At 42.5% G+C, this 13,721-nt stretch overlaps 1 protein-coding gene across 6 annotated transcripts in view; it reads right to left on the minus strand.

Moving 5' to 3' along the window:
* The window catches only part of sh3pxd2aa (SH3 and PX domains 2Aa), a 128,726-nt gene that overhangs the window by 9,188 nt on the left and 105,817 nt on the right, over nucleotides 1-13,721 (minus strand). For 3 of the 6 annotated variants that reach the window (XM_052527782.1, XM_052527781.1, XM_052527780.1), the window contains 7 exons: nucleotides 13,472-13,555; nucleotides 5,995-6,112; nucleotides 4,709-4,871; nucleotides 4,265-4,532; nucleotides 4,162-4,176; nucleotides 3,752-3,801; nucleotides 3,525-3,644 (listed from right to left, as the gene is read on the minus strand). In XM_052527782.1, coding sequence (XP_052383742.1) covers nucleotides 3,525-3,644; nucleotides 3,752-3,801; nucleotides 4,162-4,176; nucleotides 4,265-4,532; nucleotides 4,709-4,871; nucleotides 5,995-6,112; nucleotides 13,472-13,555 — 818 coding nt within the window. The remainder of the gene's footprint in view (nucleotides 1-3,524; nucleotides 3,645-3,751; nucleotides 3,802-4,161; nucleotides 4,177-4,264; nucleotides 4,533-4,708; nucleotides 4,872-5,994; nucleotides 6,113-13,471; nucleotides 13,556-13,721) is intronic. The other 3 variants (XM_052527784.1, XM_052527783.1, XM_052527785.1) reach the window with 2 other exon arrangements.

Consider the following 13,721-nt stretch of genomic DNA (forward strand, 5'->3'; position numbering starts at 1 on the left):
CAATGTTTCTCATACATGTAGATCTCTTGAGCATTGCGGTTATACAGATGTAGGATCTTAATTTCATCACCCTGCTGCAGAAGAACTTAGTGTCCTAATTCTCTACTGCTGTTCTCTCCCTCCCTCCATCATCCCCTCCACTATCACACCATCATCCTCCCCATTGACAGATGTAGGACCTTCATTTGATCACTCTGTTGCAGGATGGCTTTCCTGCAATGCAAGACACTTAAAAGTTGTAGTAGAGCCTCCCGGGTGGCGCAGCGGTTAAGGAGGAAACACTGTGCACCTGGCAACCTTGGTTAGCGCGCACTGCGCCCGGCCCGACACAGGAGTCGCTCGCTGGTGCTCGATGAGACAAGCATTTCCCTACCGGCCAAACCCTCCCTAACCCGGACAACGCTAGGCGAATTGTGCGTCGCCCCACGGACCTCCCGGTCGCGGCCGGTTACGACAGAGCCTGGGCGCGAACCCAGTCTCTGGTGGCGCAGAGCTGCGCCCACCAAGGTTGCCAGGTGCACTGTGTTTCCTCCGACACATTGGTGCGGCTGGCTTCCGGGTTGGATGGCGCTGTGTTAAGAAGCAGTGCGGCATGGTTGGGTTGTTTATCGGAGGACGCATGACTTTCAACCTTAGTCTCTCCCGAGCCCGTACCGGAGTTGTAGCGATGAGACAATATAGTAGCTACTAAACAATTGGATACCACGAAATTGGGGAGAAGAAGGGGTAAAATTCACACAAAAAAACGTAGTGCATTTGAGATTTTAAAAGTCTTCTGAAGTGAGTTTAGTTTAGTTTATTTAGTTTAGTTTATTTTATTTTTACAGGGACAGTGCACATTAATCAACGTTTCAGTAAAAGTGCCAGTTTTAGCCAGCCGGCTCATTTTCAACCGCAGCCCCTGGGCAGGTTATTAAAAACAATTACAATATAGACAATAGCACCATAGACATAGCAACATAGCAACATAGGACAAGCAAGACATAGCATACAGACAGAGCAACATAGAACAAAAAGCAGCAAGACAAAATTCATAAAAGCAACAAAGTGTTTCCATACCTCACAAGCTACAGACAACATGGAAAGCGGCAACACACAGCTAGGGACCATGTTCACAAATCTGATTGACCTTTAGCCATGTCTTCAAGCATTTTGTGAAAGTGTGATATGTGGTGCAGTTATGTGTGTCTGATGGCAGTGTATTCCAGACATGGGAAGCTCTCACAGAGAATGCAGATTTACTAAAGGTGCTTTTCCTTAGGGGAACTATACAGTCACCTCTCATGGCAGACCTTGTGGATCTGCTGAGGGGGAGCCAGGCCATTAAGGATCTTGAATACAAGACATGCGTCGGTGTATTGCACAAGATTTTCCCAACTCAAGAGCTCATGTTTTCTAAGGATGTGACAATGATGATGGCTATTGGGCTTCCTATCAAGCACTTTGAGAGCCTGTTTGTAGACAGACTGAATAGGTTTTAATGTTGTACAGCAAGCTTGGGCCCAACTAGTCAAGCAGTATGTTAAGTGGGGGAGTATCATAGATTTGAAGTACAGTTTTGCTACCTCTGTAGTCAAACAATTTCGTATAAATCAGAAATTAGCTAGATTGAATTTAGTTATTTGAATTACCTTTTCACATGCTTTTTAAAAGAGAGGTTGGAATCAAGTATGATGCCAAGGTACTTAAAATCGGATACCACCTGGAGCTTCTCCCCTGACACATAGACATCTGGCTCAGTAGCATCTGTTGCCCTCTTTGTGAAGAACATGCAAACAGTTTTTTTCACATTGAGATGCAAACACGAGTCACAGAGCCACTTTGTAACCTGGACCATTACAGTAGTGAGTTCTTGTGCAGCTTGTTGTTTGCTCTTTGCATGCACATATATCACTGTATCATCTACATACATTTGAACTTCAGACCCAGTACATACAGAAGGCAGATCATTAATGTACAGGCTGAACAGGAGGGGCCCCAGTATTGACCCTTGGGGCATGCCCACATCATAGCTACGAGTGGGCGACAGCTCATTGCTCACTCTGACACACTGAGTTCTGCATTCAAGGTATGATTTCATCCATCTCAAGGCATCAGGGGAAAAGTTGAACTTGGACAATTTTGTGATGAGAATCTCATGGTTAACAGTATCAAAAGCATTCATTAGGTCCAGAAACACAGCCCCAACAGCACCCCCTTTGTCCATCTTGGACTTCACATTTTCCAGAAGAAAGCAGTTGGCCGTTTCTGTGGAGTGTTTCGCTCTGAAGCCAAACTGCATGGAGTGTAATGTGAAGTGGCTGTTGTTGAGGTGGTTAATCAGTTGTTCTGCTACACACTTTTCAACAACCTTTGACACCACAGGTAGTATACTAATGGGCCTGTAGTTACTCACGTCAGCAGGGTCGCCTGATTTAAAGATGGCCGTTATTATGGCCGACTTCCATACCCTTGGAAACACACCGAGACCAATAGATGTGTTGGTGACCTTAGTAATGGGGCCAATGAGTGACTCTTTGTAGTTTTTAAGAAAGGTAGAGTCCATCCCAAACACGTCTTTGGCTTTAGAGTTCTTTAGTGAGCTAATCACCTTGTTCACCTTTGACTCAGAAACCTCCCTTATGATGAAGACAGGTTGAGTGTCATTCACTAGCACTGAGCCCAAGAAATCAGTGGAGGGGTTCTGTGTCAGTAACCTGACAGAGTCAATAAAGTAGGAATTGAAGGCTGTTGCTATTTCAACTGCATCCTGTGTTAGATTGTTATTCACCATGATTTCTAGTCTTTTTGCAGTGTTACTATGGTCTTTCCCTGTTAACTTTTTTAGATTCTCCCATATCAATTTAGAATTTCCCTTTGCTTCACCAATTATGTTAATAAAAAAGTTTGCCTTGGCCTGTCTGATTTCTTTTATCACCTTATTTCTCAGCATGGTAAACCTACGTCTGTCATGCTCTAAATTAGATTTTAGGGCTGTTTTTAGAGCATAATCTCGTTCTTTCATCAATTTCCACTTAGAAATTTCAGACTTAATTTCCCCTTAAGAACAATGTATCAACCCCTACAAAAAAACATGTAGATTCATTATAATCTACATAATAATTCCAATTTCCTGTTGTTGCAGGATTATTTTCCCTGCTGTAGCAAACTGGCTCAAATTACATCCTACATATTCTGAGTATCATTCTTGGTGCGACGGTTAGAGAAATCAAAACAAAAGCTCCTTTCTTCTAACGTGAAATGTCCACCCTGACATCCAGCTGGCCTCTATAGAGTACGTTGCCAGCATCATCAAAATGAACAGACCGCCAAGGTCATATCTATGAAGCTTCAGCAGCTGTGCCTCTGGTGAGCTGTCAGTTGTCATTAATAATCCATGTGCTCAGACAGATTTCAATACCAACATATGTACAGCGGTTCTGAGCATAGAGATAGATCATATAGACAGTAGCCTATCCATCTATCCAGAAACTAAATATCTGTGTATATATACTGTATCTATCTCTAAGATTCTGGGTGCTTACATCAGCTTTTTGTCCTCCACGGAAACTGATGCCATCAGAGATGCAGGACTGGAACTCTGCGATGGTGTAGTACTCCGCTTCCACAGTAGGGGGCTCTGGTGGCTTGGGTAACTGGAAGCCCTGCACAAACAAGAGGAATAGAATAAGAAGCAATCTTGAGTTCAATGTTCTATGTTTATGTTTAAAAAAACGTTTTCTGATACATACTGTATTTGAGAGTGACTTACCAGATTTGTTTCTCTTCTAGGAGGGGGTTTTTGTCGGAGGTTGGGAGAGCCTAATGAATGGAATCATAGATTAGCATCATTTACTGTCAAATGTAGAAATGATAGAAGTGCAATTAGTAGTCTATTATACACACATAACAGACGAGTACAAACCTTAGTATATCCGTAAAACTCCAATCAAAATGTTATATCACCCAGCACTATATATGTTTTTATTGCATTTTATTACACCCAAATATTAGTCACACAAATATATCCCAGCACCCAAATATTAGTCTAATAGATATATATTAGCACCCAAATATTAGTCTAATAGATATATATTAGCACCCAAATATTAGTCTAATAGATATATATTAGCACCCAAATATTAGATTCACACGATACACCTTCGTCTTTCCATGTCTTACCTATAGCCTCAAAGCCTATGCAAGAAGAAAACAATATTTTACTTCAGTCTAGTAAATAGTCTAATTTGAATCACCATACAACTCCATAATCGATGACACTCACCTATCGACACTCTGTGTGGAGCGACACGTGCTACAGCAGGGGAACCAGGTTCTGTCTTCCCCTTACTGTCCTGTAGAGGGCCACTAGCACCAGGGCCCAGGCTAGGACTGGAGGTACCCATCCCAGATCCAGAACTCAGCCCAGGACTGGGACCTGGGCCGTGGTCGGGGCTGGGGTTATAACCTGGGGCATAGGGCATGGGCAGGCTGATCTCACTCTTGGAGATGTGGCGCTCAGGACTGGTGGAATCTCCATCCGTTTCGACATCCTTCGAATCAAATCAAACTTTATTTAAACTGCATTTTTACAGTAAAAAAAACAATACAATAAAAGAGATATATCAAACAAAAGCTAACGAAATAGACTTAAAGTGCTTAAAAACTAAAAAGCTAAAAGTTAAATCAAATGAAATCTTAAGTTAAAAGCGAAATCTTAAAACCGTACCTTCTCACTGCTGGACTTCTTCTGGAGCAGGTTGCTGATCTCCATGATGTTGCCGATGATTTCCACAGGGCCTGTCAGGGTCTTCTTCCTACCTGGGGATGAGAAGTCCTCCTTCATCTTCTTCAGGTATGAGGCCGGGGCCCAGCCCTCCTTCCCAAGGTACCTAGCAGCAAAATAGAGGGGGAAAATGGAAGTTTACTCACCGGTCAAATAGTAACCCTTACCGGTCAAATAGTAACCCTTACCGGTCAAATAGTAACCCTTACCGGTCAAATAGTAACCCTTACCGGTCAAATAGTAACCCTTACCGGTCATATAATAACCCTTACTGGTCATAAAGTGCATCTTGTGTTGACTACAAAGTCATTACAAGCAATACACTGTGATTGACAAGAATTCAATAATTATTTACGATGTCAAGGGGAGTCTTTATTTTCTTTATTCTCCCACTGACTGTCTACGACCAATAGATGTCTTCATACACATGAAAGAACATAGACTGATTCTGAGCAGAGCAATAGAACACTGTGGTGTGAGCCAGTAGGCTGCTGGGGGGGGCTAATATTAATTGCTGGAATAGAGTCAGTGGAATGTTATCAAACACAAGGTAACCATGCGTTTGATGTGTGTGATACCATTCCATTAATTCTGTTTCAGCCATTACTATGAGCCCGTCCTCCCCTATCAAGGTGCCTCCGGCTGCCTGTGGTCTGTGGATAAAGTATGAGAGATGTAACAGGACTGTTCTGCAAGCCAGAGCAGAGTCCAGAGTAGCATGTGGTAATCATCAGCTGGAGAGTGGAGCTCACGTGAGGAAGCTACAAACAACAGGCCAGGAAATGCACATTTACTGAGTATACAACACACTCTGTCGCTCTTCCACCAACCAGGTCACAGACAACACATTCACCGGATCTCCAACGAGCCACATATGTTAATGGTTTACAATACCATGCAACCGATGAGATGGACCTCTGCCTTGATCACATCTCTGAAAATAATGATAGGGGACTCATTTCATTAGGGTGTTAGAAAATGTACATTAACTTTTCGCCCGATTCCAATATGATAATTCACTTACTTCTCTAGCCTGTAGACCTTGTTGAAGGGAGTGAAGGATTTAATTGGAATTGGAACTGGGCCCATCCAACATAAAATCACTAATAGGTGTAAATTCTTAACCGGAGCAATGTTCTCCGTTGACTAAAGTGCCTATCACTCCATGGTGAGGACCAATCAGAGGAAGCCCTCCACAGTAAGAACCAATGGGAGGAGGTGATGCTCACCTGATGTACCACCAGCCCTCCAGGTTCTTTTGGATGACCTCCACGGTGACCCCTTTCTCAAAGCCGATCTCGTCCTTCCCCTGGCTGGCGTACGGCTGCACCGTCGTGTACTTCTCTTCTACACGGGTCGATGGAAGGAAGGACAGAGAAAGGAAGGAGAGAATCAACATTTCTGTTCAGTAAATCCCAGTCTTGAAGTCCTTGGAGAACTCCCCTTGAATGTCCCACTCAAGAGTTATCTACTGCAACAAGCAGAGTATTTCAATCAGTTAATGTTCTCTTAGAAAGCAACACAGAGGTAAAATTATCGGGAATCACCCAGTTAGCCATTTTATCGCCCGCATTTTTTCAAGCCCGCATGGATACCCTGACTGTATCCATTCCAATCGTATCCTCCAATACAAATACAAACACAAACAGCACCCACTACTGGCCAAGCCTCTCATCACATCCACAACACTCTCAAACTCTTCCTTATCACAGCTAGAATGTGACAGAGGCAAACCCAGCCAGGACCCATTGTGGACCCATAATAAACACCGTTGAGCGAACAACACTGCAGACTGGATCCATTTGAAATGTCTAGAGAGCTGCAGAGATGCAGTATGGAGCCGGATCCTCCCTGTTGGAGATAAGGAACCTGTGGAAGCTCTCAGATCTTTATCAGGCTACACTTGGCTGCCCAGAGCCAGATAAGGGAAATCCCAGCGGCCACTCTAGAGTGGGATGATCCATAGGGGAATTCAACTACTGTGGGAAAAGCCAAGTGTAAGTATGAGTGGTAGTAGTGGGGGGTAGATAGATAGGGCCACTTTAAGCAGCTGTTGCTTCAACGGGTTGGATATACAGGGGCATGGGAGGGAATGGGGATAAAGACAGGGAGAGAATCGGAGTTGGTCCGGTGAGAATGGCTTGTGTCTCAAATGATCCCCTATATTGCCCCATAGAGTGCACTACCTTTGACTATATCAATAGCAGTGCAATATGCAATAAATAGTGAACTATATGACGACTACAGTGTCATTTGGGACACAGCCAATGTGTCCCTTGGTGGGATGGGGAAGTGAAACAGGAGGAACGGGAGAGGAATTTCAGAGGTGTGAGCGTGCGTGTGTCAGTCTGTTTACAATGGGTGGGGTGTGGTGAGGTTTTAGTGGGAACACATTCTACTGCTGCCTGTCATTCCAGAGGGAGCTGAAGGGCTTGGGTCAATTAGAGAGAGCTGTAAGGAATGTCTATGGGGTTTTTGGACTAGGTAGCACAGGGAGTGTTCGTAGGGTGGGGGTGGGTGTGTGGTTGAGGACGTCTGAGTTCTTGGAGTGGAGAGGGAATACTGTGTGAGTGTGGGTTTGTGACAGTGTGTGTGTGTGTGTGTGTGTGTGTGTGTGTGTGTGTGTGTGTGTGTGTGTGTGTGTGTGTGTGTGTGTGTGTGTGTGTGTGTGTGTGTGTGTGTGTGTGTGTGTGTGTGTGTGTGTGTGTGTGTGTGTGTGTGTGTGTGTGTGTGTGTGTGTGTGTCTGTGAGTGTGCGTGTGTATTCAAACATTTGTATCATGTGTGTGTGAGCATGCTCTCTGGACATGTACTGTATGCGTACGTGTGTCTCACACTGTCTTAGTGAGTGTTTGACCAGTCAGCTGGGTCCAAAGCCCCAAACAGTGAGTTGAGAAGGAGGTTATCAGCACACTGCCATAAATCACATTAGACTCTGCTGTAACTGATCCTGTTCTCTAGACATACAGACAGAGGAACAGGGTGGAGGAGACTGGATAGAGTGTTTGACCCAATGACTCGCCCTGTCAACAACACATGAGGACATCGATGAGGTGAGATCATCCTGCTGTCACTAGCCAATCAACACCTATGGATTTCATCGGACCAATCAGACTGTACTGACCTAACATTGGGTCAGATGAATTTGTGGGTTTGACCGAACAATGCAACAACAAGGGATCCATTTGTTTTTCTTGGGAGTATTTCTGGCGATAAAGTTACCAAAGGCAGGCCCATTGACCTGAGGTAGGGTCAGAGTAAGTGAACTATAAAACAATAACAAAGCGATCCATTTAGCTTCCTGCTTTGTCTTCTTTGGGAGTATTTTGCCGATAAAGTGAACAACTTTAGACCCATTGACTTGACGTAGGAACAACAACAAAGTCATCCATTTTTGCTTCCTCCTCTGTGGTGTTAATCCATAAGATTTAGCACCTGGCACTTATCTTCTCTCCTTATCTTGTTTACTATCTCGTTTCCACGGTAACTAAATCCTTGACTCCACGGGAAAATATTATATTTCTCACAAATGGGTCAAGTATTCCATTAGCAAAGAGTGTTTCTGGGTAGTTTCAGATGAGTTGTTAAGAAGACAATTCATTAATATTGTAAGATTAGACTCCCTACTTTCCTCTCTCTAACTCATGCAATGCTTCTTTCTCGAATCTTTCTTTAATTCCTCTCATCCTCTCCACTTTCTCAAATCTCTTGCAATAAGGTTGAGCAGGAGGTGGGTAGAGTATTTATGTAATCGTGGAAAGATACATTAAGAAAGAGTGACCATGTCTCATGACAAGAGTGCATCTTCATAGAGCGAAACCATGAGATACAGTATTTATCCATTACTTATGTCTATGGAGAGAACACTCAGGGTAGACTAATGGTAAGTATTCTTTATGATACGCTTAACTCTACTTTTAGCTTCCTAGAAACTAGTGCTAAGCGTTTAACTGACGTCGGTTTAATTACTTGAATTCCATTTTTATTTTTATTTTTTTGTGAGCCCAACACTCCATTTCTCCAGTGAGAAGTCGAATAATAATAAATCAAGTCAAGAACTATGTGGGACGCCTGGCTGAAGGGAAATATATTCAATCTAGTTCTGTGCAGAAATTTGGTAATTAACTACGATGACCATAATTCATTGCACCTGCTCTTTTTGGTGCAGACAGAGATGGATACACTTTTACCATACACAGACTGCATGAGAGAGGAATGTACTCAATGATGAGAGAGGGATAGAGACAGTTTGTGAAGGTGTGCCTTATCTACTTTGAAGGACTAGTAAAATGATTTTGTCAGACAGCTCTGCTGCATACTAGCTTAGCTAAATAGGATGACTAAAGACAGTACAGTATGGGGAGAACAGAGATAACTTTGTCTGGCTGTTTGGCTGCTAATGCCTGAGCAGAGATGAAATAATGACTTTAAGAAATTAAAGATAATAAAGTCATCAAATAAAAACAAAGTAATATACACAAGTGAAATATTATTTCATAGTGATTTTGTATTTTTCTACTGATGTCTACCCAATGAGGACCTGACAGAGACAATGGAATATTTTCAATGTTTGAGGAATTGAATGTTCACTATTTTGGGTTTTGTAATGTCCATTAAAAACATCTAAAATAATTTTAATGTCATTATTTCACAACGAATGTAATATTTTTAAAAAATGATTGAAAACCATTCTTTTTTTTTAAAAATAATCGAACAGAAACCGAACCGACCCCAAAAAGCACAAATCACTAGAATTTGCTAGAAACGGTCTGTGCATGCTGCCTCAAAGTGCTCTATCTGTGCTGCCTGATACAAACATGCCTCGTCTGGCATTCATAATGACCACAGTCAGCAGCATTATCATGGTGGGATCATTTTGTAGGGTGGAAACAAGGCCTCTAATCCAGAATGAGTTAGCATGCAGCAGTGTTTCTGGTGGTGCTGGAAGCAACACTGGACTGCCAACTGACCTGAGACCCTGGCTGTTGAAATGTGTCAGCCTCAACAGGGGTCAATATATCACTACTGTCTGTTTCTGCTGGTTGATGTCTCTAGTACAGCATCCTTACACAGGCATGTACTGTACGTTGACCCGGAGTCTCAAGTGAAGTCATCTGGGATATTGATTTCAAGTACAGTGAAATGCCTTTCCCAACCATTCAGTAATCAATGTCAGCAGTACTACAACGAAAATATATGACAACGCCTACTAATTATGTCTCACGCAATGATTGTCCTGATTCCTTCATGGCAACAGTTACATCAGTGGCTCACACTTAATCGGCATGGCCGATTAATTAGGGCCGATTTAAAGTTTTCATAACAGTCGGTAATCTGCATTTTTGGAAGCCGATTTTGGCCGATTACATTGCACTCCACGAGGAGACTGCGTGGCAAGCTGACCACCTGTTACGCGAGTGCAGCAAGGAGCCAAGGTCAGGTGCTAGCTAGCAGTAAACTTACCTTATACAAAACAATCAATCTTAACATAATCACTAGTTAACTACACACGGTTGATGATATTACTAATTTAACTTGCTTGTCCTGCTTTATAAATAATCAATGCGGTGCCTGTTAATTTATCATCGAATCACAGCCTACTTCGCCAAACGGGTGATGATTTAACAAGCGCATTCGCAAAAAAAGCACTGTCGTTGCACCAATGTACCTAACCGTAAACATCAATGCCTTTCTTAAAATCAATACACAAGTATATATTTTTAAACCTGCATATTTAGTTAAAATAAATTCATGTTAACAGGCTATATTAACTAGGGAAATTGTGTCACTTCTCTTGCGTTCTGTGCAAGCAGAGTCAGGGTATATGCAGCAGTTTGGGCCGCCTGGCTCGTTGCGAACTGTGTGGAGACCATTTCTTCCTAACAAGGGCCGTAATTAATTTGCCAGGATTTTACATAATTATGACATAACATTGAAGGTTGCGCAATGTAACAACAATATTTAGACTTATGGATGCCACCTGTTCGATAAAATACGTAACGATTCCGTATTTCACTGAAAGAATAAACTTTTTTTCCCTCTAAATTATAGTTTACGGACTTTACCATATTAATGACCTAAGGCTCGTATTTGTGTGTTTATTATATTATAATTCAGTCTATGATTTGATATTTGATAGAGCAGTCTGACTGAGCGGTGGTAGGCAGCAGCAGGCTCGTAAGCATTCATTCAAACAGCACTTTCCTGCATTTGCCAGCAGCTCTTCGCAATGCTTGAAGCACAGTGCTGTTTATGACTTCAAGCCTATCAGCTCCTGAGATTAGGCTGGCAACAGTATGGGTGCCTATAACAACATCCAATAGTCAAAGGTATATGAAATACAAATGGTATAGAGGGAAATAGTCCTATAATTCCAATAATAACTACAACCTAAAACTTCTTAACTGGGAATATTGAAGACTCATTTTAAAAGGAACCACCAGCTTTCATATGTTCTCATGTTCTGATTAAGGAACTTAAATGTTAGCTTTTTTACATGGCACATATTGCACTTTTACTTTCTTCTTCAACACTGTGTTTCATTATTTATTTGAGACTAATTTGATTTTTATTTATGTATTATATTAAGTTAAAATAAAAGTGTTCATTCAGTATTGTTGAAATTGTTATTATTACAAATATATATATAATTATGAAAATCGTCCGATTAATCGGTATCGCCGTTTTTATGGTCCTCCAATAATCGGTATCGGCGTTTAAAAATAATAATCGGTCGACATCTAACTCACACACACACAGAAGTGGATCCATCCACTGTTATAGGCTCCTGCCTGTGATTAAAGCCAGGCTTCAGTATGGGCTACTGCCCCACATTCACACTTTCCACCAGCCTATTCCAGCCCCCCAGTCCTCCTGCTGCTACTCCTCTGAGAGAGCTAGCTACCTAATTGTAACTGCTTCGCTCAGCTCTGGCTGGAGACTATGGCGAGGCTCTGGCAGCCCACATTAGTACATTCACCAAAAGCATCCAAAAAAGCTGGACGTAGTCATCACATGGAAATCTTTGGCTGAGTATTGAACTAGTATTATTTTCTCCTGTGCAGTATAAATAGGACCTGGGGGTTTTCCTGAGCATCTGAATAGGAAAAACGATGTACTATGTTATAGATTAGTAAGACTACAACTAGGAAGTGGAGTTTTTCCTGGTCAGGCCATGTGGTTAGGAAGAACGCCTGGCCCGAAAGTATATAGGTCATCGCAGGCCTGTATAAAATTCCTCAACACAGGCCCTAACTCGTACCATCTGACACAAGTTCCCCCTGTGTTGGATCAGCTCTGTTGAATCACTTATGTTTGTCTCTTTGACTGGTCTGGGATCAGAGTTAAGCTATACCAGGTGAGTCACGCCCCATGTATGTTATTGGGAGCCTGGGAAGTTATATGAGTCCCAGGTCAGTTTCAGTAAACAAACAGACAAAAGACAGAGCCAGGTGGGGTGAGTAGGTTAAAACGTATCCTATAACCAGATGGCTGATCTCTCCTGGTCTTATTAGAGGGATGAGTAATTACTCTGGCTCTAGGTAGGGGTAGTCCACAGACACAGATCTAGGATCAGCCTCCCCAAATCCTATCTATATCAATGACAGAGAACATCTGACGGACCTTCAATCAACGTATATAGTAACTTCATCCTTCAATATAGTGACTACTTTTTGATCAAATATGGGTAGATGTAGCCTTTTAATAGCCACAGGTCTAGGATCAGCTTATCCTCCCCAGATTCCAACAATAACCATTTGAGGATAAATGCAAAGCTGACCTTGGACCAGTTTTGATTAGATACGAGACAATATGAGACATAGGCTCATGTTTGTCTGGGTCCATCAAAGAGAATTCATTATGACTCAACAGCAACTCTCCATTAAGACATATTCCAGTATTGCAGTGGCCAGGGGATCTTGGCAAAGTGATACATTCAAGAGTGTGAGAACATATCTTTAACAATACATTTTCACTAAAAACCCAGTCATTAAAATCAAATGGTTCTGAACCTGGAGGAAGTTGTATAAGTACATGAAGTAGCACTGCACACAGTAATGTTTAGAACAGCTATTAGCCATCAAGGTTGTTACTGTTGTGCTGTCTGAATCAAATACCCCTCATTATCTAATCTGTTTAATGTTAGTAAATGATTCTGCGTAGCAAAATTAAGAAATAATTATCTTTCTAGAAGTAGAGAAAAATGTGTTAAATTTAACTCCGGGAACTGAAATCTACAGGAACACCCAATGTGCTGTTTGTGATGTTGGGGGTTAAGCTGGAGTTGTTGTTGGCTGACTGTCATGGATTTAAAATGAGTTTTCTTACGATGAAGGAATTCGTGTGTATGTGTGTGGTTCTGAGAGAGGCCACTTGAGAGTGTCTGTGTGCTTGTGTGTGTGTGTGTGTGTGTGTGTGTGTGTGTGTGTGTGTGTGTGTGTGTGTGTGTGTGTGTGTGTGTGTGTGTGTGTGTGTGTGTGTGTGTGTGTTTGTGTGGTGTGTGTGTGTGTGTGTGTGTGTGTGTGTGTGTGTGTGTGTGTGTGTGTGTGTGTGTGTGTGTGTGTGTGTGTGTGTGGGTGTGTGTGGGTGTGGGTGTGGGTGCGTGTGCGTGTGCGTGTGCGTGTGCGTGTGTGTGTGTGTGTGTGGGTGTGTGTGTGCGTGTTTGCGTGTGTGTGTGTGTGTCTGCGGGTGTTGACTGTGTGTTCACCTCGACTCTGCTGGCGGTTCACTATGCCTCCCAAGGTCCATCTGCGGTCCAGTCTCTTCAGATGAGCCTTGCGTCTCTTAGTAACTGATGAAGGGATGGACGGAGAAACCAAAGGAAAACAAAGAAGCGTGAACTTAAGAAGCGTATTACAAAATGAAAGGAGGCAAAAAGCTGTTGTTAGTTAGTCAGATGGTGAAAACATTACATGGAAAGCCAGCAAATGAACGGTGTCCATTTTAAAGCTATGCAT

The sequence above is a fragment of the Oncorhynchus keta genome, chromosome 10, assembly GCF_023373465.1.
Source record: "Oncorhynchus keta strain PuntledgeMale-10-30-2019 chromosome 10, Oket_V2, whole genome shotgun sequence".
Taxonomy (NCBI): domain Eukaryota; kingdom Metazoa; phylum Chordata; class Actinopteri; order Salmoniformes; family Salmonidae; genus Oncorhynchus; species Oncorhynchus keta.